The sequence below is a fragment of the Bufo bufo genome, chromosome 1, assembly GCF_905171765.1.
Source record: "Bufo bufo chromosome 1, aBufBuf1.1, whole genome shotgun sequence".
Taxonomy (NCBI): domain Eukaryota; kingdom Metazoa; phylum Chordata; class Amphibia; order Anura; family Bufonidae; genus Bufo; species Bufo bufo.
The window spans coordinates 562,551,849-562,576,519 of record NC_053389.1 but is presented as its reverse complement, the minus strand read 5'-3'; the positions used below and the strand labels follow the sequence as shown (position 1 = coordinate 562,576,519).

Below are 24,671 nucleotides of genomic sequence, written 5' to 3'. Positions count from 1 at the left end.
TGGCACTGGGTCCCTAGTGTTTATTTATGATGTGACACAGGACAGAAGCTTCCAGATAAATTCTGGGGTTGTGCTCAAATCCAGCCAAATGCAGCCAAACTGATTGGTCGGTGTTTCATAATACAGATGGACAATGACCCAAAACATAAAGCCAAAGCAACTCAGGAGTTTATTAAAGCAAAGAAGTGGAATATTCTTGAATGGCCAAGTCAGTCACCTGATCTGTACCCAATAGAGCATGCATTTCACTTGTTAAAGACTAAACTTCAGACAGGCCCACATATAAAGTGCCAGCACGTATGTATGTCTTGGGTTTATGTTTGTAGTAGTAACTTGTGCTTTGCTAGTTCTATGGCTCCTTAGTTATTGGGATTGGTGGGGGTTCCAGCAATTTAACCCCATGATTTGAATGAGTTGTTGAATCATATCAAAATGCAAAGTACCCTAGCATGTATTTACTGGTCAGTTAAACAAATATACACAAATCTCTCTTGGCTAATATGGAACTAGTGGATAGTTGGTGCTTATCATTGGCATATTTTTACAGTAGAAAGCTACTATCCCTTCCAAAGCAGTTTTCCCAGAACATTGACATTGATGGCCTCCACCGATTTGATAATGATGGCATATCCTAAGATATGCCTAACTTTATAAGTTCTGAAAAGTAGTTGTAATCTAAGTTAATTGACAATAATGCAATTCCATTGTCAAATATCTCCAGAAATCCTAATCCTTCTTTAGTAAAAATTTGTTATTTTATATTTGAATATTCAGAAAACAGGTGAAAAACAGAAAAAAGCTTTAATGTGGTACAGGCAAAGAACAAGTTCTGCTGTCTATTGGCATAGGACATTGCAAGGAGTGAAAACCATCAAATGTTTCATTCAGTGAAGCTGATGATCCATCTGGTTCTGAGGGATCAACAATAAAATGTTAATTATTGCTGTGTCTAAATTAAGGTAAAAACAGGCACTCACCATCTGGTAGGATGTATAAATTGATAGTTTTACTCAATACAATATATATATGTTAAAATACACTATAAATCAATAAAAATATCCATACATTGTAAATAAAATGTCCATATACTATAATTATATAGCTACTAGTTTCTGGTATCTTACTTGATATATTTCATTTGGGGCATATAGTTGAGCTGACCTATACCATGTGGTACAATCAATAAACCTTGTGCATAATCAACTCTGTGCTCATTATTCATATACAGCTGTGCAAATTCATTAAATAGTGTATTCACCCCAATTTCTCTGGGGTTAGTGGAGATGAAGTATCCACGTTATAAATCCAAAAATATATGAAAATATAAAAATGTGAAAAAATAAGCAATATAAATCTTAAAGCTAAGTGTCACAAAACTGCAGCAAAATTATCCCAGTGATGGTCAGTGTTAATTCAATGTTTCCAGTCAGTAAGACTCCGATTTCCCTGAGGGTTAGGTATTGTTTATAGGGCTAGCGTCTGGGGCGTCCCCCTGATGCGCACCCTCTTACCTTGCCCTTCTCACGATATGCTTCGGATGGAATTATTTGATTTGGACAGGATCGATATTTCCATCTCTTGATATCTGGTGCACGTCTAATATCCACCAGACCTCGGTAGTGCGTTGCCTTTACTCCGGACTATATTGCTTGGGTTTCTCGGCGTCCCACGTGATCTTTCTCTGAGGTCATAAGTCCCTGCCTTGCCCGAGTATCACCGTCCTGGTAATTCAAGCATTGTCACGTGGTAGGGCAGGTCAGGTGATCCCGCTTGCGATTCAATGGATGTATATTCAGTCTTTATATTAAAAGACAATGATATTGGATAGTCTTTGTGAGATTTTAGGTAGGTAGTCTTTCTCTCCGAAACAGCCAGACGCGTTTCGAGGCATCAACCTCTTCCTCAGTGGCTTCGGTATATGATACAACTACCCCCTTCTTTTATAGTGTGTGGCTTCAAAACCCACCTAAAACCCGGCATGGATTTGCAATACATTTATAATGTTCTTCCAAAATTATAACATACTCCCTCACTATCATGATGGACTTATTACATATAGTAAGAGAAGGGTATACTCCAATATATAGAAAATAAAAGAGCATAGGGTTGCATTTGCGGTTTTCCTATAATTGGTTGCGATTCTTACTCCTCCTTTTCATTATCCATTATGTAGTTAATTTACTAATGGACAAAGGTGGAGAAAAGCAGAGGAAGGCAACCCGGAGCTCATGGGGCAAAAGAGGCAAAAAAACGCATCTGCGTTTTTGATGCGCTTTAGTTGGAGTTCTTATTCCTTTCCTTTCTTCCTCCTTTTGGCTTACTCCATTCTCCTCTCTTTTCTGTTCACTGCGATAGTTCCTCTATATATAGGGAACATCCCCTAATGTTTTTCTTCCTAAAAGATCCTTATATTGAGGTTGAATTCTACATACTGTAGCATTCCTATTTTTATTTTCTAGTTTTCTCATTATTTCCCCATCTATGTTCATAGAGTTTCTTTTGCTACTAAAATCTGCGGAGATGTCTGAGGTACAAAAGCGTCAAAAACGCAATACAAGGCATCAAAAACGCAATAGAGTCTAAAAACCGCATCTGCGTTTCTCTTGTGTTTTTGTTGCGTTTTTCAACGTCCTTAATCCAATGTGTTCCCAGATGGATATTTCCTATTCTACTGTTAGATGGGATGGAATCCTGACACATAGCGAAACCCAGAATGTTATTTAGATCAGAAAACGCTGTTGCGTTTCCATTACACATTGGTTTTCTATATTCATTGGTGATTTTGTTTGTTCTGATGTTGTATAAAGGGAGGGAGCCTCCAGCTGAGGGGAGATCCTGGTGCTGATAAACAGCCAGACTCAGGATGTCTCATCAGAGGAAGGCACCCCCCATGTTTATATAAAACCAAATAGCTTGAAGTCCGAATTGAGACCATGTGGAAGAAGTGTTTCAAAATCAAAAATCCGTCTGGATTCCTGCCGAGACATCCTGGCGATATGGTCTCCTCCTCTCCAATGCACATACCATACCTCCAGGATCTTTGTTATGGTGTTGTTTGTAATTTAGTGAAAGAGAATGTTTCTCGTACCCGTTCTTAATATTAGTTATATGCTCTGCCAGCCTTTTCTTAAGAGAGCATTTTGTTCTTCCAATATATTGTTTCTTGCATTGGCATTCTATTATATATAGGATATTTTTTGAACTGCAGATCAAGAAGTCTTTTATTTTCCATACAAAGGGATTCACCCGTGATTGGATTTCTATGTTTTTTTGGGGAAATGACGTGAGTTTACAAACGCCACACTTCCCACATCTATAGAAGCCCCTTAAATTCAGCCAGTTCTGTATAGTTGGATTTCTTACTTTATTTTTGATTGATGGAGCTACCTTTAAGGATAGGTTTTGAGCCCTTGTATAAGTTATCAAGGGACCTTCACTCACCATAGGGCCTATTAGTCTATCCCCAAGTAGGTGGTGCCAATGTTTTTTTCACAATTCCTTCTATTTTCTTATATTGTTTATTAAAAGGCAATATCATTCGTAGTTTGTCTTATTTCCTCTCCCCTGTATTCTGTTTGTTTTTTTCCTCAAAAAAGGTCTCTCTCTGCATGTTTTTTACCTTCGTTAATGCTTTCTCCAATATAGTGATGGGGTATTCTTTATCTAGAAATTGTTCTTTCATAGATATGGATTCCCTCTCAAAATCTTCTTGCTCTGTACAGTTCCTTTTTATCCTTTTGAATTGTCCTGTTGGGACCTCTAGCAGCCATCTTGAGAAAAGGATGTAGCTATTCCGGGAAACAGATTTTTGATACTTACTACAGGTTAGGTGCTCATTCTGTACTTTGATCTGTAAGTCTAGGAATTCTATCTGTTCTGTACTCACATTCGCAGAGAATTTAAGGTTGTATGTGTTGGTATTAATTCCCTCCAGGAATATATCTAGCTCTTCTCTAGTGTTCCTCCAGATAAACAGGATGTCATCAATGAACCTGTGCCAGAGTACCAGGCTTGCCCCCAGCATGGGTAGAATTCTCTCACATTCCCATTGTGCCATGAACAAGTTGGCATAGCTGGGGGAAAACCTGGTACCCATAGCAGTCCCTCTGATCTGGAGGTAGTAGTCGAGATTGTACGCAAAATAGTTGTGGGTTAGAATAAAATTTACCCCTTCTGCTATGAACTCTATTTGTTCCTCAGGAAAATTGCTATGAATTCTCAACTGAGTTTTTAATGCTTGTATCCCTTGGTTGTGATTTATAACTGTATAGAGGGAATTCACGTCTAGTGTCCCCAATATCCAGTCTGATTCATATTTGAGTTCTTCCACTATTTTTATTACTTGCGTAGTATCCCAAATATAAGAAATATTCTTTTTTATGCTGGGTTGAAGATGTTTGTCGATATATTCTGACAGGTTAGAAGTAAGAGAACCTATGCCAGAGATGATTGGCCTCCCTGGGGGATTGGACTGGTCTTTGTGCACTTTAGGGAGGCAGTAGAATACTGGTAGCCGTTGTTGGGTAACAGTGATATATTTATACTCTTGTTCGTTTAAAATTCCTCGCTCCCAACCATCTCTGGTATAGTTCCCCAATTCTATATTGTATTCTTTAGTAGGGTCCCTCATCAGTCTGGAATATGTGGTGATGTCTGATAGTTGTCTTAGACATTCTACCTCGGATTTCATAATGGATAATTAAAAGGAGGAGTAAGAATCGCAACCAATTATAGGAAAACCGCAAATGCGATCCTATGCTCTATTATTTTCTATATATTGGAGTATACCCTTCTCTTACTATATGTAATAAGTCTATCATGATAATTTTGGAAGAACATTATAAATGTATTGCAAATCCATGCCGGGTTTTAGGTGGGTTTTGAAGCCACAGACTATAAAAGAAGGGGGTAGTTGTATCATATACCGAAGCCACTGAGGAAGAGGTTGATGCCTCTAAACGCGTCTGGCTGTTTCGGAGAGAAAGACTACCCACCTAAAATCTCACAAAGACTATCCAATATCATTGTCTTTTAATATAAAGACTGAATATATATCCATTGAATCGCAAGCGGGATCACCTGACCTGCCCTACCACGTGACAACGCTTGAATTACCAGGACGGTGATAATCGGGCAAGGCAGGGACTTATGACCTCAGAGAAAGATCACGTGGGACACCGAGAAACCCGAGCAATATAGTCCGGAGTAAAGGCAACGCACTACCGAGGTCTGGTGGATATCTCATATTGGACGTGGCACCAGATATCGAGAGATGGAAATATCGATCCTGTCCAAATCGAATAATTCCATCCGAAGCATATCGTGAGAAGGGCAAAGTAAAATGGTGCGCATCAGGGGGACGCCCCAGACTCTAGCCCTATAAACGATACCTAAACCTCAGGGAAATCTGAGTTTTACTGACTGGAAACATTGAATTGACACTGACCATCACTGGGATAATTTTGCTGCAGTTTTGTGACACTTCTCTTTAAGATTTATATTGCATATTTTTCACATTTTTATATTTTTATATTTTCATATATTTTTGGATTTATAACGTGGATACTTCATCTCCACTAACCCCAGAGAAATTGGGGTGAATACACTATTTAATGAATTTGCACAGCTGTATATGAATAATGAGCACAGAGTTGATTATGCACAAGGTTTATTGATTGTACCACATGGTATAGGTCAGCTCAACTATATGCCCCAAATGAGATATATCAACAAGTAAGATACCAGAAACTAGTAGCTATATAATTATAGTATATGGACATTTTATTTACAATGTATGGATATTTTTTATTGATTTATAGTGTATTTTAACATACAGTACAGACCAAAAGTTTGGACACACCTTCTCATTCAAAGAGTTTTCTTTATTTTCATGACTATGAAGGCATCAAAACTATGAATTAACACATGTGGAATTATATACATAACAAACAAGTGTGAAACAACTGAAAATATGTCATATTTTAGGTTCTTCAAAGTAGCCACCTTTTGCTTTGATTAGTGCTTTGCACACTCTTGACATTCTCTTGATGAGCTTCAAGAGGTAGTCACCTGAAATGGTCTTCCAAAAGTCTTGTTGGAGTTCCCAGAGATGCTTAGCACTTGTTGGCCCTTTTGCCTTCACTCTGCGATCCAGCTCACCCCAAACCATCTCGATTGGGTTCAGGTCCGGTGACTGTGGAGGCCAGGTCATCTGGCGCAGCACCCCATCACTCTCCTTCATGGTCAAATAGCCCTTACTTTCAAAGTTTTCCCAATTTTTCGGCTGACTGACTGACCTTCATTTCTTAAAGTAATGATGGCCACTAGTTTTTCTTTACTTAGCTGCTTTTTTCTTGCCATAATACAAATTCTAACAGTCTATTCAGTAGGACTATCAGCTGTGTATCCACCTGACTTCTCCTCAACGCAACTGATGGTCCCAACCCCATTTATAAGGCAAGAAATCCCACTTATTAAACCTGACAGGGCACACCTGTGAAGTGAAAACCATTTGTTTCACGCTTGTTTGTTATGTATATAATTCCACATGTGTTAATTCATAGTTTTGATGCCTTCAGTGTGAATCTACAATTTTCATAGTCATGAAAATAAAGAAAACTCTTTGAATGAGAAGGTGTGTCCAAACTTTTGGTCTGTACTGTTTATATATATATATATATATATATATATATATATATATATATATATATATATATATTGTATTGAGTGAAACTATAAATTTATACATCCTACCAGATGGTGAATGCCTGTTTTTACCTTAAATTTTTTAACATTTGAATGCTATACTGGATGATTAGGTGAACCATCCAAAAAACAGAGCACCTTAACCTTAAATCGGATACGGGAGAGCCACGATACATTTTCTATACCCTATTGCTGTTTCTGTCTCCCATTTCTATAGGCTCTGAGCCTCTCTTTTGAAAGTGGTAAAAGTCTCTCACAATTTAATGGTACACTGATCAATAAGTAATGTGCCATTTGAAACTGTACAATGCGTCCAACAGCAATTCTAGAAAATTGTCAAATGTACTTTGCATTAAGCAGGCAGGTAATAATATGCTTCTTTTTACAGTGGAAAAATGAGCCAAAATGGACAAGACCAGACTGGATTGGGCTTGACTGAAGCAGAAGGTAGGGTCTTCATTGACATTTTCATTAATATTTTTATCTATGCTACATTTAACAGCATTATTCGCAGATGATTTTCTGTCACATTGGAGAGAAATCTCAATTTCTAAATTATAAAATTGTCCAACCATTAAAATTGTTATATCACATATTATATAAAATGAATCATTTGTAATGTAGCACCACTTGCCTCTAGCTTTTAGGAAATTCAACTAATGATATAAGTAGTATACTCTGTGATCTGTACTGAGGCTATTATACTTTCATCTGATTATAAATAATCCACAAGTTAGACATGGTAATGCATTCTCTGTATTTGCAGATAACACTAAGCTCTTGTACATACCATATTGAATATTTTATGCCTACTTACAAGAGGGGAGGAGAAACTGTATGAATAATTTTATTCTGCATACCATTTTTAACACTGAATGGACCATCTTTGGGAAAATCGGAAATGAAGTAGGAGTAAACTGTAATCAATGGTCATAAATAAATTAATTCCAGTCTGCTGTGTGCTTTGAAGGACTCATTTACACAACGATATAACATTTTCATACAGGCTCTGACTTGTATTGAGCAGTAATGTGGCAACGATAGAAGTCTATGTAGCTCTGTATACCTCCAGTTTCATTTTACAGTTTACAAAGGTATACAGAGATTTTTTTCTTGTTTGGTTCAATATCAATACAATATAAATAATGGTGATATCCTCCTTCATGCATCATATTATTGAAGATTTCTGCTATAAATATTGCAAGTTACCATGCTTTCAATAGAGAGATTGCATTATGCAATTTGTAATCAAACAAAACCAGTGTGATAAATCCAAAGGGAAAATCTAAAACAAATTTTATTACATCTGTATGTCCCTTAAAATAAATTTCCCTAGCTATAAAGCCTAATGTAGGAATATTCAGTTCAGTTGTGTTTTATGTCTGTTTACCTAATACCTACCTAATATTTTTAATATTTAATGACGGCTTGGGACTATCCACCTCGGCTGAGCACAAGCCATCATTTCTCTGAAAGGTACAGAGTCCACCACTTGGAAAGGTAGGGACTGCAGCACCAGCAACTTGGACAGGAGAACGTTCAGCTTTTGTGCCATTGGATGAGTGCACACATAGTGTTGTCTCTTGGCAATCGCTTCGGTGATCGATTGCTGACGGAATGACTGACAAGGAGTAGGAGGGCGAGGAGCAGGACCTTCAGGACCAGCAGATGATGGAAAAGACAGACAGCTCCCTTCGGCTGAGGTGGTGCAGCCTTGACTGCCTGAAATCGTCTGCTTGCCACTGGGTAATGCAGCAGTTTCTGCTGCAGGCTGGACCACCACATTGGAGCCACGGTTCTCCCAGGCCACTTAATGGTGATGCTGCATATGTTGACGCAAGGCCGTGGTGCCAACATTGACACTCTGGCGACATTTCACCTTCTGCTCGCAGAATTTACATATGGCCATCTTCACCTCCTCCGACGGCTTAATAAAAAACTGCCACACCGGCAAGTAGGTAATTTTACCCCCAACACTATGCACTGACTGACTGCTACCGCCGCTGCCTCTGTGAACCCGTGCACCGCTACTTTCCCTTTCCGGGCAGGTAGGCTCCCGCGAAGCGGGTGGTCTACCCCAGGCACGTTTGGCTCCTGACCTCCCACTGCTGCCACCCTGCTGACTCCCGGCCACGCTAGCGACTTGCTGGCTCACGGTCAAGCTGCCACTCTCTTCTCTTGATGATAAAGCCCCTTCGTCATCCGCATCCCAAGTGCTATTAGCTATATTATCATCATTGAGTACTGTCTGCATGTCACTGATGTCCTCCTTAATCATCTCTGGGTCAGGAGCCTGACCGCTCGCAACACCATCTCCCACGCCACTCTCCTCATCACTACTTGCCCGCCTAGTGGAGGAAGCGGCGGATGTCTCCTCCACATCTTGGCTTGCCAGTAGTTGCTGACTGTCTTCTAATAGCTCTTCCTCACTGTACAGTGGAGCTGAGCCCACAGCATACAATACTTCTCTGGCTGAGGGAACAGAAAAAGACAGAGGCAGGTTAAGGACAGGTGAGGGCACAGGGTCTGCTCCCGGGCCATGCCAACTAAGGGTTCTGTCTGACGAACCCACTGACTCTTGGCTGGGGGTTTCTGATGTCACTTGTGATGAAGTCGAAGATCGAGTCAACCATTCAAGAACTGCTGGGTTGCGGATCATGACACGACCATTAGTTGACACTGGGAGCTCAGGTCTCTCGAGGTGACCCCTGCTGCTACGGCCCCTTACTCTGCTGCGATCTCTGCCTGAGCCAGAAACATTTAGGCCTGTGCCACTCCCCTGTGCAGGGCCTGGCACTTCTCTGTCTGACATAGTGTTCGATCAAATAAATAACAAGGAAAGTAAAACACCCCAAAAAAGTCAGTAATTTTCTCACTTCACCACACAACAGCTAATAAGCCATTTTTTTCCCCACTAATACACACAAAAAGGGCTTTAGAACATATAACTGCACCGCTGAACGGCAAATATTTATTTCTTTTGCCACTAAAACATGCCACAAAAGGCTTTAGAACATATTACTCCACCGCTGAACGGCAAATATATTTTTTCTTTTTCCACAAATACAAGCCACAAAAGGCTTTTGAACATATAACTGCACCACTGAACGGCAAATATACTTTTTCTTTTTCCACTAATACACACCACAAAAGGCTTTAGAACATATAACTGCACCGCTGAACGGAAAATATATTTTTTCTTTTTCCACTAATACACCACAAAAGGCTTTAGAACATATAACTGCACCGCTAAACAGCAAATATATATTTTCTTTTTCCACTAATACATGCCACAAAAGACTTTAGAACATATAACTGCACTACTGAACGGCAATTTTTTTTTTCTTTTACCACTAATACATGCCACAAAAGGCTTTTGAACATATAACTGCACCACTGAACGGCAAATATACTTTTTCTTTTTCCACTAATACACACCACAAAAGGCTTTAGAACATATAACTGCACCGCTGAACAGCAAATATATTTTTTTCCACTAATACACGCCACAAAAGCCTTTAAAACATATAACTTCACCGCTGAACAGAAAATATATTATTTATTTTTCCTCTAATACACGCCACAAAAGGCTCTAGAACATATACCATATTTTCTGCCCCATAAGACGTATTGTTCCCCCCCCCAAAATGGAGGGACACCATTGTTCCCCCCCCTGCATCATATGGGCTGAATACTGAGTGCTTACATTATGGAAGCGCTCATTAGTACCGGAGGACCAGGAAGCGGTGAAGGCTCTGTATTCACTGCTTTCTGGTCCTCGGCTGTCGGCTGTACATGGCTGCGCACAGCCTGAGGGCGTTCTGTGACCTCACGCTGTGAGTGCCAGTTCACAGCACAGCCAACAGCAGGAGGAAGAAGATAGCGGGCGGTGAGGAGCGGCGGCATCCAGGAGCAGGAGAGGTAAATGTTTTTTTTTCATTTATCTGATCTGAGGCTGTTGGTTGCATACATGAAGCTGGGGGCTACAGGCTGCATACATAAATCTGGGGCTGCTGGCTGCATAAATGAGGCTGGAGGCTGCAAGCTTCATACATGAGACTGGGGGCTACAGGCTGCATACATGAGGCTAGGGGCTACAGGCTGCATTCATAAGGCTGGGGGGCTGCAGGCTGCATACATGAGGCTGGGGGCTGTATACATGAGGCTGGGGGGCTGATCTGAGGCATGGGGGTCTGATCTGAGGTCTCATTGAGGGTCTTATTAACATTGGGGGTCTGAATGGTCGTCTGATCTGAGGTCTAATGAAAAATATTTTTTTCCTATTGTCCTCTTCTAAAACCTAGGTGTGTTTTATGGGCCGTTGCGTCTTATAGGGTGGAAAATACGCTAACTGCATGGCAAATATATTTTTTCTTTTTCCACTAATAGATGCCACAAAAGGCTTTAGAACATATAACTGCACCGCTGAACGGCAAATATATTTTTTCTTTTTCCACTAATACATGCCCTAAAAGGCTTTAGAACATATAACTGCACTGCTGAACGGCAAATATATTTTTTCTTTTTCCACTAATACAAGCCAAAAAGTGCATTAGAACATATAACTGCACCACACAAGGGCAAATAAGACATAGAAATATTTCCTTGTAATAAACCCTGTTAATACCTGTATCAAACAGCATTTGCACCCTAATAAGAACGGTTTTCTAGAATTACAGAGCTGTATAATGGCAATTTGAGTGCCCAGTCAGTGCAGCAAGGTGAAATATGATTGTTCCTATTACCCAGGCTGTAACCTCACCTACTGAACCCTGTTCAACATAAATGCTGTGGAACGATTCCTCCCTATCCTTTCCCTACACCTTGAATAATCTTTCCCTGCACTTGTAAATAGTTTTTTTTAGCACAATGAAGTTTTTTCTAGCACTGTCCCTAGCGCCTGCTGACGTCTCTCCCTGCACTAAGTACACTGAAAAATAGCAGAATCAAAGATGTCTGAGGCTATTTATAGGGCTGTGACATCACTGGGCTGGCTGGCTGCTGATTGGCTGCATGCAAGGCTTAATGGGTGATACCGCCTTCCCAGAGTTCCTTGCTCCATGTGCTCACACGTGCAGAAGCCATTTTAGGAAAAAATGTGATTCGTTACAATGAATCGCAAGGAAATTCAGCTTCGGTGCGAATAAAATTTTTCCTGAAATTCGGATCGAATTCCATTTCGTCAGCTTCGATTTGTTCATTTATACTGATGATCCATCTACAGTATAGATCTTTAGTAAAAAAAAAGAACTGCAGAACCCCTTTTAATTAATTTATTTTATGTCTGATGAGGATTGGGGGGTTCTGATCTGAGGTCTGATACAGATTGGGGGTCTGGTTGCAGGGTCTGATCTGAGGTCTAATAAAGATTGGGGGTCTGTATTGTTAGACACATTTATAATGCAAGGGGAAAAAATGGAAAATACAAGACATGACCAGACATATATCAGTTTGTATTTCTTCTGATATTGAAAAATTATAGCATCTTTGTTATTAAACTGTATTTAAAAATAATATTCCTTATCCTTTTATCACAGCATGGGGAATATTATCACTTGTGTAGTTTACTGCATATAGTGCAGTGAGTGGAAAATGTTTCACTACGGAGACATTAATTCCTTCAAGCTTGTTGAGGACGTGAACAGCTTGATTTACTTTTTCAAGCTGCAGCTCAAAGCAATGTTTCATGCTTATTGTGCTGCTTCTCATCAAGATATGTCAGGAACAAATCATACACTTTCTTTCAAGGCTTTGCATGGAACTTTTTTGTTGAAGAAAGTACTAGAAAATTACTACTTACAGTTCAGTAGCACAATTGATTATGATGAGAACATAACATGGAAAGTATGATGTAATTTACATATTATTATACTGTTGTTTTCCTTTCCAGGTAAAACCCAAGTCATGGGTGAAATCAAAATTGCCCTAAAAAAAGAGATGAAGACAGATGGGGAGCAGTTGATTGTGGAGATTCTACAATGCAGAAATATCACATATAAATTTAAGTCTCCAGATCATCTGCCAGGTAAATGAAAGACACATTAAAGTAAAAGAGGACCTACCAACATTCCCAGAATATAACATTTATTTAGTACCCACTAGTGATGGATGAACATCTGCCGGGACGGTTCGCGATCAAATGTTCGCGAACCGCAATTTCACAGCGGGCCCCATTCACTTTAATGGCAGGCGAACCTGAACCTTCAGCACATATTTGCAGCCACCAAATACTTAGTAGAAGTGTACAAATAGTCCTACAACATGGACAGTGACATACTAGAGGGGGATCAATGACAATAATTCCAACAAAAAATATGTATCTTAATCAGGGGACATTTTTATGCGTCTTAAAGGGAAATTCTCTGAAATGTGCCCTGTTGGAGCCTAGAAAATTTTTATTTTAGGCTACAGGAGTACGGGCCTTAAAAATTAGGCATTCATCTGACATAAAAGAAATTGTGATTATGTGGCCCGAGGTACATTATGCGTTCACTGAATAACAATTTTACGGTAGCCCACTTTTTTTTCACATTTTTTTCACTTTTTTGGGGGGGCAACTGATATCACACCAGTAGAAATTATTTGTTCCTATGTCGTTTGTCACTATCTGTAGCTGAGGTAACGCAGCAAAACCGCAAACAAATGCTGCACTACCCAACTGCACGATATAGAAAGTATATAATTGGTATATAACACCCCTGCTTCAATCAGTTTTTTTCGGGGGCAACTGGTATATCACACCAGTAGAAATGATTTGTTCCAATGGCGTTTGTCCCTATCTGTAGTTAAGGTAATGCAGCAAAACTGCAAACAAATGCGCACTACCCCAATGCACTATATATAAAGTATATTATTGGTATATAACACCCCTGCTTCAATCAGTTTTTTGGGGGGGGCAACTGGTATATCACACCAGTAGAAATTATTTGTTCCAATAGCGTTTGTCACTCTGTGTAGCTGCGATAACGCAGCAAAACCACAAAAAAATGCTGCACTACCTAAATACACTATATAGAAAGTATATTATTGGTATATAACACCCCTGCTTCAATCAGTTTTTTTGGTGGGCAACTGGTATATCACACCAGTAGAAATCATTTGTTCCAATTGTCACTCTGTGTAGCTGCAGTATAGCAGCAGTACCGCACACAACTGCTGCACAATACAATTGCTCTATAATATACTTTCTATGTTAGTATATTACACCCCTCAGTATGTCACACCTATCAATAGCACACCTTTGCCAGTCCTTAAGAGGACTTTTGTGGCCCTATTAGCTAGTGTTTGGTGTCCCTAACAGTCTTTCCCTGCTCCACACAGCAACCTCTCCCTACTCTTGCAAAATACTGAATGTAAAATGGCGGCCAGATCAGGTTTATTTATAAGGTAGGGGGTATGTCCATGTGCTGAAACGTCTCAATTGGCTGTCCTGTACCCCCTGATGGATGTGCCATGTTTCAAAGTTCTTTACAATGTAAAAGAATATGGCGCTGGTGGACATCGCCATATGTTTGCCCGTTCGGCGAACCGCAAATGAGCAAAGTTTGCCGCTAAACGACCGCCGGGGGAACCGCAAGGCCATCACTAGTACCCACTCATCAATTAGTTCTCCTGGAAAACTATGATTGACAGCTAAATCCTACCATTTCCACAAAGTGTAAGGGCTGTTTCACACGAGCGAGTCTATTGCGGGAATCACGCTCCGTGTGTGAGTGTGATCCTCTGCTCTGGACTTGCAGGAGCGCACAGCATTATCATGATTTATAATGCTATGTGTCTCTGCTTGGCTTTTTTTTTCCACAGAATCATAGTGACAAAAAGCTGTCAGTATGATTCTGTAGAAATAAGGTCAAGCAGAGGCACATAGCATTATAAATCATGATAATGCTGTGCGCTCCTGCAAGTCCAGAGCAGAGGATCACACTCACACACGGAGCGTGATTCCCCCAATGGACTCGCTCATGTGAAACAGCCCTAACTGTTTTTTGGACATCTATGTTTGGCTCTACACAGATAAATTGCTGTATGCACATTTTTGTTCCACACTTGAATTGTGGTCAAAGAACTAGACTTCTTTCATGCAGGAGAACCTGTGCTCTTTCAAATATCCCTATTGACCCTTAAAAGGGTTGTCTCACTTCATAAAATAGCATTTATTATGTAGAGGAAGTTAATATAAGGCACTTACTAATGTATTGTGATGGAAAAATGAATAAAGCCAGCAAAGGAGGAAATATGGATAATAACAATACATTAGTAAGTGCCTTGTAGTGACTTTCTCTACATGATAGATTCCACTTGCTGAAGTGAACCCCTTTAAACTCTTCCTTTAGTGTAAAGCTGATATTTTAGCCATAACCACTGGTAAGCTGGTGAGTTAGATAACCCTCTTTCATTTTCATTATCCAATATTTATGCAATTTTGGAATTAGATTTCATTTTCACTCTGTCAATTGTGAAATATAAAATAAATAATTACATAGTTAATACAGTTGAAAAAAGACATAAGGGATAGGTAGCAAATCCCAAAAAGGAAGTGAGACTCAGATTTCTACACATTTTCATAAGCATTAATGTCATCTATTTTTAAGAATTCATCTAAACCCTAAAATTGTGCATTGTTCCTGTTGTGAACACGTCCGGACGTAGACTATTCCACAGATTTACAGTTCTTACAGTAAAGAATCCTTGACACTTCTGGAGACTGAACTATTTCTTCTCCGGTTGAAGGCAGTGCCCCTTGTCTTTTGAGGCCATTTTACATGGAACAGCTTTTCACCATATTTTTTGTATGGCCCATTTATATATTTGTATAGGGTAATCATGTCCCCACTTAAACGTCTCTTCTCAAGACTAAATAAATTTCATTCTTTTAATCTTTCTCCATAACTAAAACCCTCCATGCCCCTTATCAGTTTAGTTGTTCTCCTTTGTACTTTTTCCAAAATATCCTTTCTATGGACTGAACTGCATATTCTAGATGAGGCTGCACCAAAGCTTTGTAAAGTGGTAGTATTACATCCTTGCCCCACGAGTTCATGCCTCGTTTAATGCATGATAAAATCCTGGTAGCCTTACAAGCAGTTGATTGACATTGTATGCTGTTATCTAATCTACGATCTACAAGGACATCCAAGTCCTTCTCTACAAGGGACTCTCCCAGTGTTACATCCCCTAGTACATACTGTATGATGCACGTAGAGTATTACTACCAAGATTAATAACTTTACATTTATCCAATCACTCAGAGTGTTCAGGTCAGCTTGTATTTTATGGACATCCTCTATAGACTGCACAGTACTACATAGCTTAGTGTCATCTGCAGAAATATAAATGGTGCTATTAATCCCGTCCTCGATATCATTAATAAATAAATTAAATAATAGAGGACCCAGCACTAGGGATGAGCGAACCCGAACTGTATAGTTCGGGTTCGTACCGAATTTTGGGGTGTCCGTGACACGGACCCGAAACCGAACATTTTCGTAAAAGTCCGGGTTCGGGTTCGGTGTTCGGCGCTTTCTTGGCGGTTTTTGAAAGGCTGCAAAGCAGCCAATCAACAAGCGTCATACTACTTGGCCCAAGAGGCCATCACAGCCATGCCTACTATTGGCATGGCTGTGATTGGCCAGTGCACCATGTGACCCAGCCTCTATTTAAGCTGGAGTCACGTAGCGCCGCACGTCACTCTGCTATGATCAGTATAGGGAGAGGTTGCAGCTGCGACGTTAGGGCGAGATTAGGCAGATTAACTCCTCCAAAAGACTTCATTCTGTGATCGATCTGCAGCTGTGGATCATTGAAGTGCTATTATTGACTTGCTCACTTTTTTGAGGCTGCCCAGAGCGTTTTTAGATCACTTTTTTTCTGGGGTGATCGGCGGCCATTTTGTGACTTGTGGTGCGCCAGCACGAGCTATCACCAAGTGTATTTAACCATCGATAGTGTGGTTATTTTGTGCTATATCCTACATCAGCTGCAGGCTGAGCCTGTGTCACGAAGTGCATTTAACCATCAACAGTCTGGTTATTTTTTGGCCATATACTACATCAGCTGCAGGCTGAGCCTGTGTCACCGAAGTGCATTTAACCATCAACAGTCTGGTTATTTTTTGGCCATATATTACATCAGGGGCAAGTTGAGCCTGTCACCCAGCGCCTAAAAAATAGACCTGACATTTCTATTCAACCAAATCTGCACAGTTTTAGCTGGTCAAGTTATTTGTAGTGACCGTCAAAGCAGACTTTTTGTTCTGGGTTGAAAAAGCATTCCCAAATTTGCCATTCTGAAATAACTAGTTTGTGGTATTTCAGGCCTACTTGAAATCTATCCCAAAAAGAAAATCTTACATTGAAGTTATTGATAGTATCATTCAGAAAAACCTAAGACACACGCTAGCGTGCTGATAGAAGTGTCATTCTGTGATTAAACCTATAACTGTCACACAGCGCAAAAAAAAACAGATCTCACATCTCTATTCAACCAAATCTGATCAGTTTTAGCTGGTCAAGTTATTTGTAGTGACCGTAAAAGCAGACTTTTTGTTCTGGGTTGAAAAAGCATTCCCAAATTTGCAATTCTCAAAATTGTGGTGAACGGGAACAATGAGGAAAACATCCAATAAGGGACGCGGACGCGGACGTGGACATGGTCGTGGTGGTGTTAGTGGACCCTCTGGTGCTGGGAGAGGACGTGGCCGTTCTGCCACAGCCACACGTCCTAGTGAACCAACTACCTCAGGTCCCAGTAGCCAGCAGAATTTACAGCGATATTTGGTGGGGCCCAATGCCGTTCTAAGGATGGTAAGGCATGAGCAGGTACAGGCATTAGTCAATTGGGTGGCGACAGTGGATCCAGCACGTTCACATTATCTCCCACCCAGTCTTCTGCAGAAAGCGCACAGATGGCGCATGAAAACCAAGCCCATCGGTCTGTCACATCACCCCCCATGCATATCAGGGAAACTGTCTGAGCCTCAAGTTATGCAGCAGTCTCTTATGCTGTTTGAAGACTCTGCTGCCAGGGTTTCCCAAGGGCATCCACCTAGCCCTTCCCCAGGGGTGGAAGAGATAGAATGCACTAACGCACAACCACTTATTTTTCCTGATGATGAGGACATGGGAATACCACCTCAGCACGTCTCTGATGATGACGAAACACAGGTGCCAACTGCTGCGTCTTTCTGCAGTGTGCAGACTGAACAGGAGGTCAGGGATCAAGACTGGGTGGAAGACGATGCAGGGGACGATGAGGTCCTAGACCCCACATGGAATGAAGGTCGTGCCACTTACTTTCACAGTTCGGAGGAAGAGGCAGTGGTGAGACCGAGCCAACAGCGTAGCAAAAGAGGGAGCAGTGGGAAAAATCAGAACACCCGCCGCCAAGAGACTCCGCCTGCTAAGCATGCAAAGCATGAACTGCAGTGGAGTAAACACCTTAAAAACAAGGAAGTCACTCAGGCTCCCCCTGCTACATCTTCTGCTGCTGCCGCCTAGGCCTCTTCTGCTGCTGCTGCCGCCGCCTCGGCCTCTTCCTCCGCCTCTGGAGGAACGTTGGCACCTGCCGCCCAGCAAACATGGGATGTACCACCAACACCACCACCTGCGTCACCAAGCATCTCAACCATGTCACACGGCAGCGTTCAGCTCTCCATCTCACAAACATTTGAGAGAAAGCGTAAATTCTCACCTAGCCACCCTCGATCCCTGGCCCTGAATGCCAGCATTTCTAAACTACTGGCCTATGAAATGTTGTCATTTAGGCTGGTGGACACACACAGCTTCAAACAGCTCATGTCACTTGCTGTCCCACAGTATGTTGTTCCCAACCGCCACTACTTCTCTAAGAGAGCCGTGCCTTCCCTGCACAAACAAGTGTCCGATAAAATCAAGTGTGCACTGCGCAACGCCATCTGTGGCAAGGTCCACCTAACCACAGATACGTGGACCAGTAAGCACGACCAGGGACGCTATATCTCCCTAACTGCACACTGGGTAAATGTAGTGGCGGCTGGGCCCCAGGCGGAGAGCTATTTGGCGCACGTCCTTCCGCCGCCAAGGATCGCAGGGCAACATTCTTTGCCTCCTGTCTCCTCCTCCTCCTACTCAGCTTCCTCCTCCTCTTCTTCCACCTGGTCATCCAGTCAGCCACACACCTTCACCACCAACTTCAGCACAGCACGGGGTAAACATCAGCAGGCCATTCTGAAACTCATATGTTTGGGGGACAGGCCCCACACCGCACAGGAGTTGTGGCGGGGTATAGAACAACAGACCGACGAGTGGTTGCTGCCGGTGAGCCTCAAGCCCGGCCTGGTGGTGTGCGATAATGGGCGAAATCTCGTTGCAGCTCTGGGACTAGTCGGTTTGACGCACATCCCTTGCCTGGCGCATGTGCTGAATTTGGTGGTGCAGAAGTTCATTCGCAACTACCCCGACATGTCAGAGCTGCTGCATAAAGTGCGGGCCGTCTGTTCGCGCTTCCGGCGTTCACACCCTGCCGCTGCTCGCCTGTCTGCGCTACAGCGTAACTTCGGCCTTCCCGCTCACCGCCTCATATGTGACGTGCCCACCAGGTGGAACTCCACCTTGCATATGCTGGACAGACTGTGCGAGCAGCAGCAGGCCATAGTGGAATTTCAGCTGCAGCACGCACGGGTCAGTCGCACTGCGGATCAGACCCACTTCACCACCAATGACTGGGCCTCCATGCGAGACCTGTGTGCCCTGTTGCGCTGTTTCGAGTACTCCACCAACATGGCCAGTGGCGATGACGCCGTTATCAGCGTTACAATACCACTTCTATGTCTCCTTGAGAAAACACTTAGGGCGATGATGGAAGAGGAGGTGGCCCAGGAGGAAGAGGAGGAAGAGGGGTCATTTTTAGCACTTTCAGGCCAGTCTCTTCAAAGTGACTCAGAGGGAGTTTTTTTGCAACACCAGAGGCCAGGTACAAATGTGGCCAGACAGGGCCCACTACTGGAGGACGAGGAGGAGGTGGAGGAGGTGGAGGAGGTGGAGGAGGATGAAGCATGTTCACAGCGGGGTGGCACCCAAAGCAGCTCGGGCCCATCACTGGTGCGTGGCTGGGGGGAAACACAGGACGATGACGATACGCCTCCCACAGAGGACAGCTTGTCCTTACCTCTGGGCAGCCTGGCACACATGAGCGACTACATGCTGCAGTGCCTGCGCAACGACAGCAGAGTTGCCCACATTTTAACGTGTGCAGACTACTGGGTTGCCACCCTGCTGGATCCCCGGTACAAAGACAATGTGCCCACCTTACTTCCTACACTGGAGCGTGATAGGAAGATGCGCGAGTACAAGCGCACGTTGGTAGACGCGCTACTGAGAGCATTCCCAAATGTCACAGGGGAACCAGTGGAAGCCCAAGGCGAAGGCAGAGGAGGAGCAAGAGGTCGCCAACGCAGCTGTGTCACGGCCAGCTCCTCTGAGGGCAGGGTTAGCATGGCAGAGATGTGGAAAAGTTTTGTCACCACGCCACAGCTAACTGCACCACCTCCTGATACGGAACGTGTTAGCAGGAGGCAACATTTCACTAACATGGTGGAACAGTACCTGTGCACACCCCTCCACTTACGGACTGATGGTTCGGCCCCATTCAACTTCTGGGTCTCCAAATTGTCCACGTGGCCAGAGCTATCCTTTTATGCCTTGGAGGTGCTGGCCTGCCCGGCGGCCAGCGTTTTGTCTGAACGTGTATTCAGCACGGCAGGGGGCGTCATTACAGACAAACGCAGCCGCCTGTCTACAGCCAATGTGGACAAGCTGACGTTCATAAAAATGAACCAGGCATGGATCCCACAGGACCTGTCCATCCCTTGTGCAGATTAGATATTAACTACCTCCCCTTAACAATATATTATTCTACTCCAGGGCACTTCCTCATTCAATACTATTTTTAATTTCATTTTACCATTATATTGTGGGGCAACCCAAAGTTGAATGAACCTCTCCTCTGTCTGGGTGCCTAAATGTGTGACAGTGGCCTGTTCCAGTGGTGGGTGACGTGAAGCTTGATTCTCTGCTATGACATGAAGACAGATTCTGCGCTGACATAAGGCCAGATTCTCTGTTACGGGACCTCTCTCCTCTGTCTGGGTGCTGGGGCCTAAATGTGTGACAGTGGCCTGTTCCAGTGGTGGGTGACGTGAAGCCTGATTCTCTGCTATGACATGAATACAGATTCTGCGCTGACATAAGGCCAGATTCTCTGTTACGGGACCGCTCTCCTCTGTCTGGGTGCCGTGGCCTAAATGTGTGACAGTGGCCTGTTCCAGTGGTGGGTGACGTGAAGCCTGATTCTCTGCTATGACATGAATACAGATTCTGCGCTGACATAAGGCCAGATTCTCTGTTACGGGACCTCTCTCCTCTGTCTGGGTGCCGGGGCCTAAATGTGTGACAGTGGCCTGTTCCAGTGGTGGGTGACGTGAAGCCTGATTCTCTGCTATGACATGAATACAGATTCTGCGCTGACATAAGGCCAGATTCTCTGTTACGGGACCTCTCTCCTCTGCCTGGGTGCCTGGGCCTAAATGTGTGACAGTGGCCTGTTCCAGTGGTGGCTGACGTGAAGCCTGATTCTCTGCTATGACATGAAGACAGATTCTGCGCTGACATAAGGCCAGATTCTCTGTTACGGGACCGCTCTCCTCTGTCTGGGTGCCGGGGCCTAAATGTGTGACAGTGGCCTGTTCCAGTGGTGGGTGACGTGAAGCCTGATTCTCTGCTATGACATGAATACAGATTCTGCGCTGACATAAGGCCAGATTCTCTGTTACGGGACCGCTCTCCTCTGTCTGGGTGCCGTGGCCTAAATGTGTGACAGTGGCCTGTTCCAGTGGTGGGTGACGTGAAGCCTGATTCTCTGCTATGACATGAATACAGATTCTGCGCTGACATAAGGCCAGATTCTCTGTTACGGGACCTCTCTTCTCTGTCTGGGTGCCTGGGCCTAAATGTGTGACAGTGCCTGTTCCAGTGGTGGGTGACGTGAAGCCTGATTCTCTGCTATGACATGAATACAGATTCTGCGCTGACATAAGGCCAGATTCTCTGTTACGGGACCTCTCTCCTCTGCCTGGGTGCCTGGGCCTAAATGTGTGACAGTGGCCTGTTCCAGTGGTGGCTGACGTGAAGCCTGATTCTCTGCTATGACATGAAGACAGATTCTGCGCTGACATAAGGCCAGATTCTCTGTTACGGGACCGCTCTCCTCTGTCTGGGGTGCCGGGGCCTAAATGTGTGACAGTGGCCTGTTCTAGTGGTGGGTGACGTGAAGCCTGATTCTCTGCTATGACATGAATACAGATTCTGCGCTGACATAAGGCCAGATTCTCTGTTACGGGACCGCTCTCCTCTGTCTGGGTGCCGTGGCCTAAATGTGTGACAGTGGCCTGTTCCAGTGGTGGGTGACGTGAAGCCTGATTCTCTGCTATGACATGAATACAGATTCTGCGCTGACATAAGGCCAGATTCTCTGTTACGGGACCTCTCTCCTCTGTCTGGGTGCCTGGGCCTAAATGTGTGACAGTGGCCTGTTCCAGTGGTGGGTGACGTGAAGCCTGATTCTCTGCTATGACATGAATACAGATTCTGCGCTGACATAAGGCCAGATTCTCTGTTACGGGACCTCTCTCCTCTGCCTGGGTGCCTGGGCCTAAATGTGTGACAGTGGCCTGTTCCAGTGGTGGGTGACGTGAAGCCTGATTCTCTGCTATGACATTAAGACAGATTCTGTGCTGACATCAGGCCAGATTCTCTGTTACGGGACCTCTCTCCTCTGCCTGGGTGCCTGGGCCTAAATGTGTGACAGTGGCCTGTTCCAGTGGTGGGTGACGTGATGCCTGATTCTCTGCTATGACATGAAGACTGATTCTGCGCTGACATGAAGCCAGATTCTCTGCTATGGCATGAAGAGACTGTTTCTCTGCTGACATGAAGCCAGATTCTTTGCTATGGCATGAAGAGACTGATTCTCTGCTGACGTGAAGCCAGATTCATTTTAATTCATTTCCCTATCCACATTTGTTTGCAGGGGATTTACCTACATGTTGCTGCCTTTTGCAGCCCTCTAGCTCTTTCCTGGGCTGTTTTACAGCCTTTTTAGTGCCCAAAAGTTCGGGTCCCCATTGACTTCAATGGGGTTCGGGTTCGGGTCGGGTTCGGATACCGAACCCGAACATTTCCAGGAAGTTCGGCCGAACTTCTCGAACCCGAACATCCAGGTGTTCGCTCAACTCTACCCAGCACTAGTTATGGATGAACATCAGCCGGGATGTTTCGCGAACGCGAGTTCGCGATCAAATGTTCGCGAACTGCGCGTTCGCGGCAGGCCCTATTCACTTTAATGGCAGGCGAACCTGAAGAACCTTCAGGTCATATTTGCAGCCACCAAATAATTACTAGAAGTGCACAAATAGTCCCACAACATGGACAGTGACATACCATAGGGGGGATCAATAGCAAAAATTACCACAAAAAATATGTATTTAAATCAGGGGCCGTTTTTATGCGTCTTTAAGGTAAACTCTCAAAAATGTGAACCTGCTGGAGCCTAAATTTTTTTTTATTTTAGGCCACTGGCCCCAAAAATTAGGCATTCAACTGACAGAAAAGAACAAGTGATTATGTGGCTGGAAGTATATTAGACGGTCAGTGGATAACAATTTTACTGTAGGCCAGTGGAGTACAGCCCCCAAAAATTATGTATTCACCTGACAGAAAAGAACGAGTGTGAGGAATATGGATTAATATTTACTGTCAGCCATGTCCTCACACCCCCATTTGCTGACAGATAGTAGAGGTAGTGAACTCCACAGGACGGCCCTGCTTCAAAGCCCCAGCCCTGATTGTCATTTGATTCACCTTTTGGCATGCACATCAGTGTACATGCAAAATAAGTTCCCACCCCCCAGCCATCTGTTTGTCAGCGAGCAAGAAAGAAAGCCCCAGGGGTCCAGGCTTCCAGGAGGCCCCAGGTGGAGAATATCACACCTCCATCAGTCAGTTTGGAAGCAAGCTAAATCCTGCAGGAAAAACCCCCAGCAGGAGGTATCAGCCCTTCCAGGATCAATGCTACCTCCCAGACATGTTGGTACCTACATTTCATAAGGAATTATGAATCGGCCGGCTATCGTAGGCATAGACCGGATACATATTTGTGTCCCGGTGGCCACGATGTACGTGCCCATGGTCTTTGTTTGATGGGGCGATGTCAGGGAAGGGAGATATCCATATCTCCCCACGGAAACCAAATAACGGTACCATGTTTGGACTCTAGTTGTAGCCGGAACCCAGGCGGATCAATTGGGCCCGTAACCATCTTCCTGCAACATTCTGGTCTGGGGCTATGAGCCCTAAGGTGTTTTATGGGTCATTTGCTCCCAGCACCAGAGAAGAAGGGGTGGACCCTATCCATAGGCAGGGAGGGGCGTGGCCAGCTACAGGTCATAAGCCCATGCAAACCAGCGGGTGGAGTCTTTTTCTGAAAGGGGGTCATATCGTGCAAATGTGTTTGGAGAGACCTGGAAACCGCTGACATCACCGCCCCCACGTGACTGAAGCCAAGGGCTATTCCACCCTTATGACCCAAAGGAACTTTCATCTACCCGGTAACTGACTTTTACTCTGCTTAACCCTGTATCTGTAACCTCAGACCACTGTATATATTCTCTGTGTATATTGTGTTGAATCTAGTGTGCCCTTATGGCGATTAAATATATAATTTAATCTTGTGCTGTCTTGTATCTCGATCACGAATCACGAATTATAAGTTACTGCGGGTTGGTTTCTCACCCTATAAAATCCCTTTAGCAGATTTCAGATTTCCCAGGCTGAGACAGCGCTGTTTTCATTGCGGCAGTGAAAAGGCTCTCTCAGCTTGTTGCCTCTCTGTGCCCGCGTGGACAGGAGGTGTGTGTGTAAACTGTACCAACCTGA

At 43.6% G+C, this 24,671-nt stretch overlaps 1 protein-coding gene across 1 annotated transcript in view; it reads left to right on the top strand.

Moving 5' to 3' along the window:
- The window catches only part of PCLO (piccolo presynaptic cytomatrix protein), a 193,708-nt gene that overhangs the window by 159,702 nt on the left and 9,335 nt on the right, over positions 1-24,671 (top strand). Inside the window, exons 21-22 of the mRNA XM_040414091.1 lie at positions 7,094-7,152; positions 12,596-12,730. Coding sequence (XP_040270025.1) covers positions 7,094-7,152; positions 12,596-12,730 — 194 coding nt within the window. The remainder of the gene's footprint in view (positions 1-7,093; positions 7,153-12,595; positions 12,731-24,671) is intronic.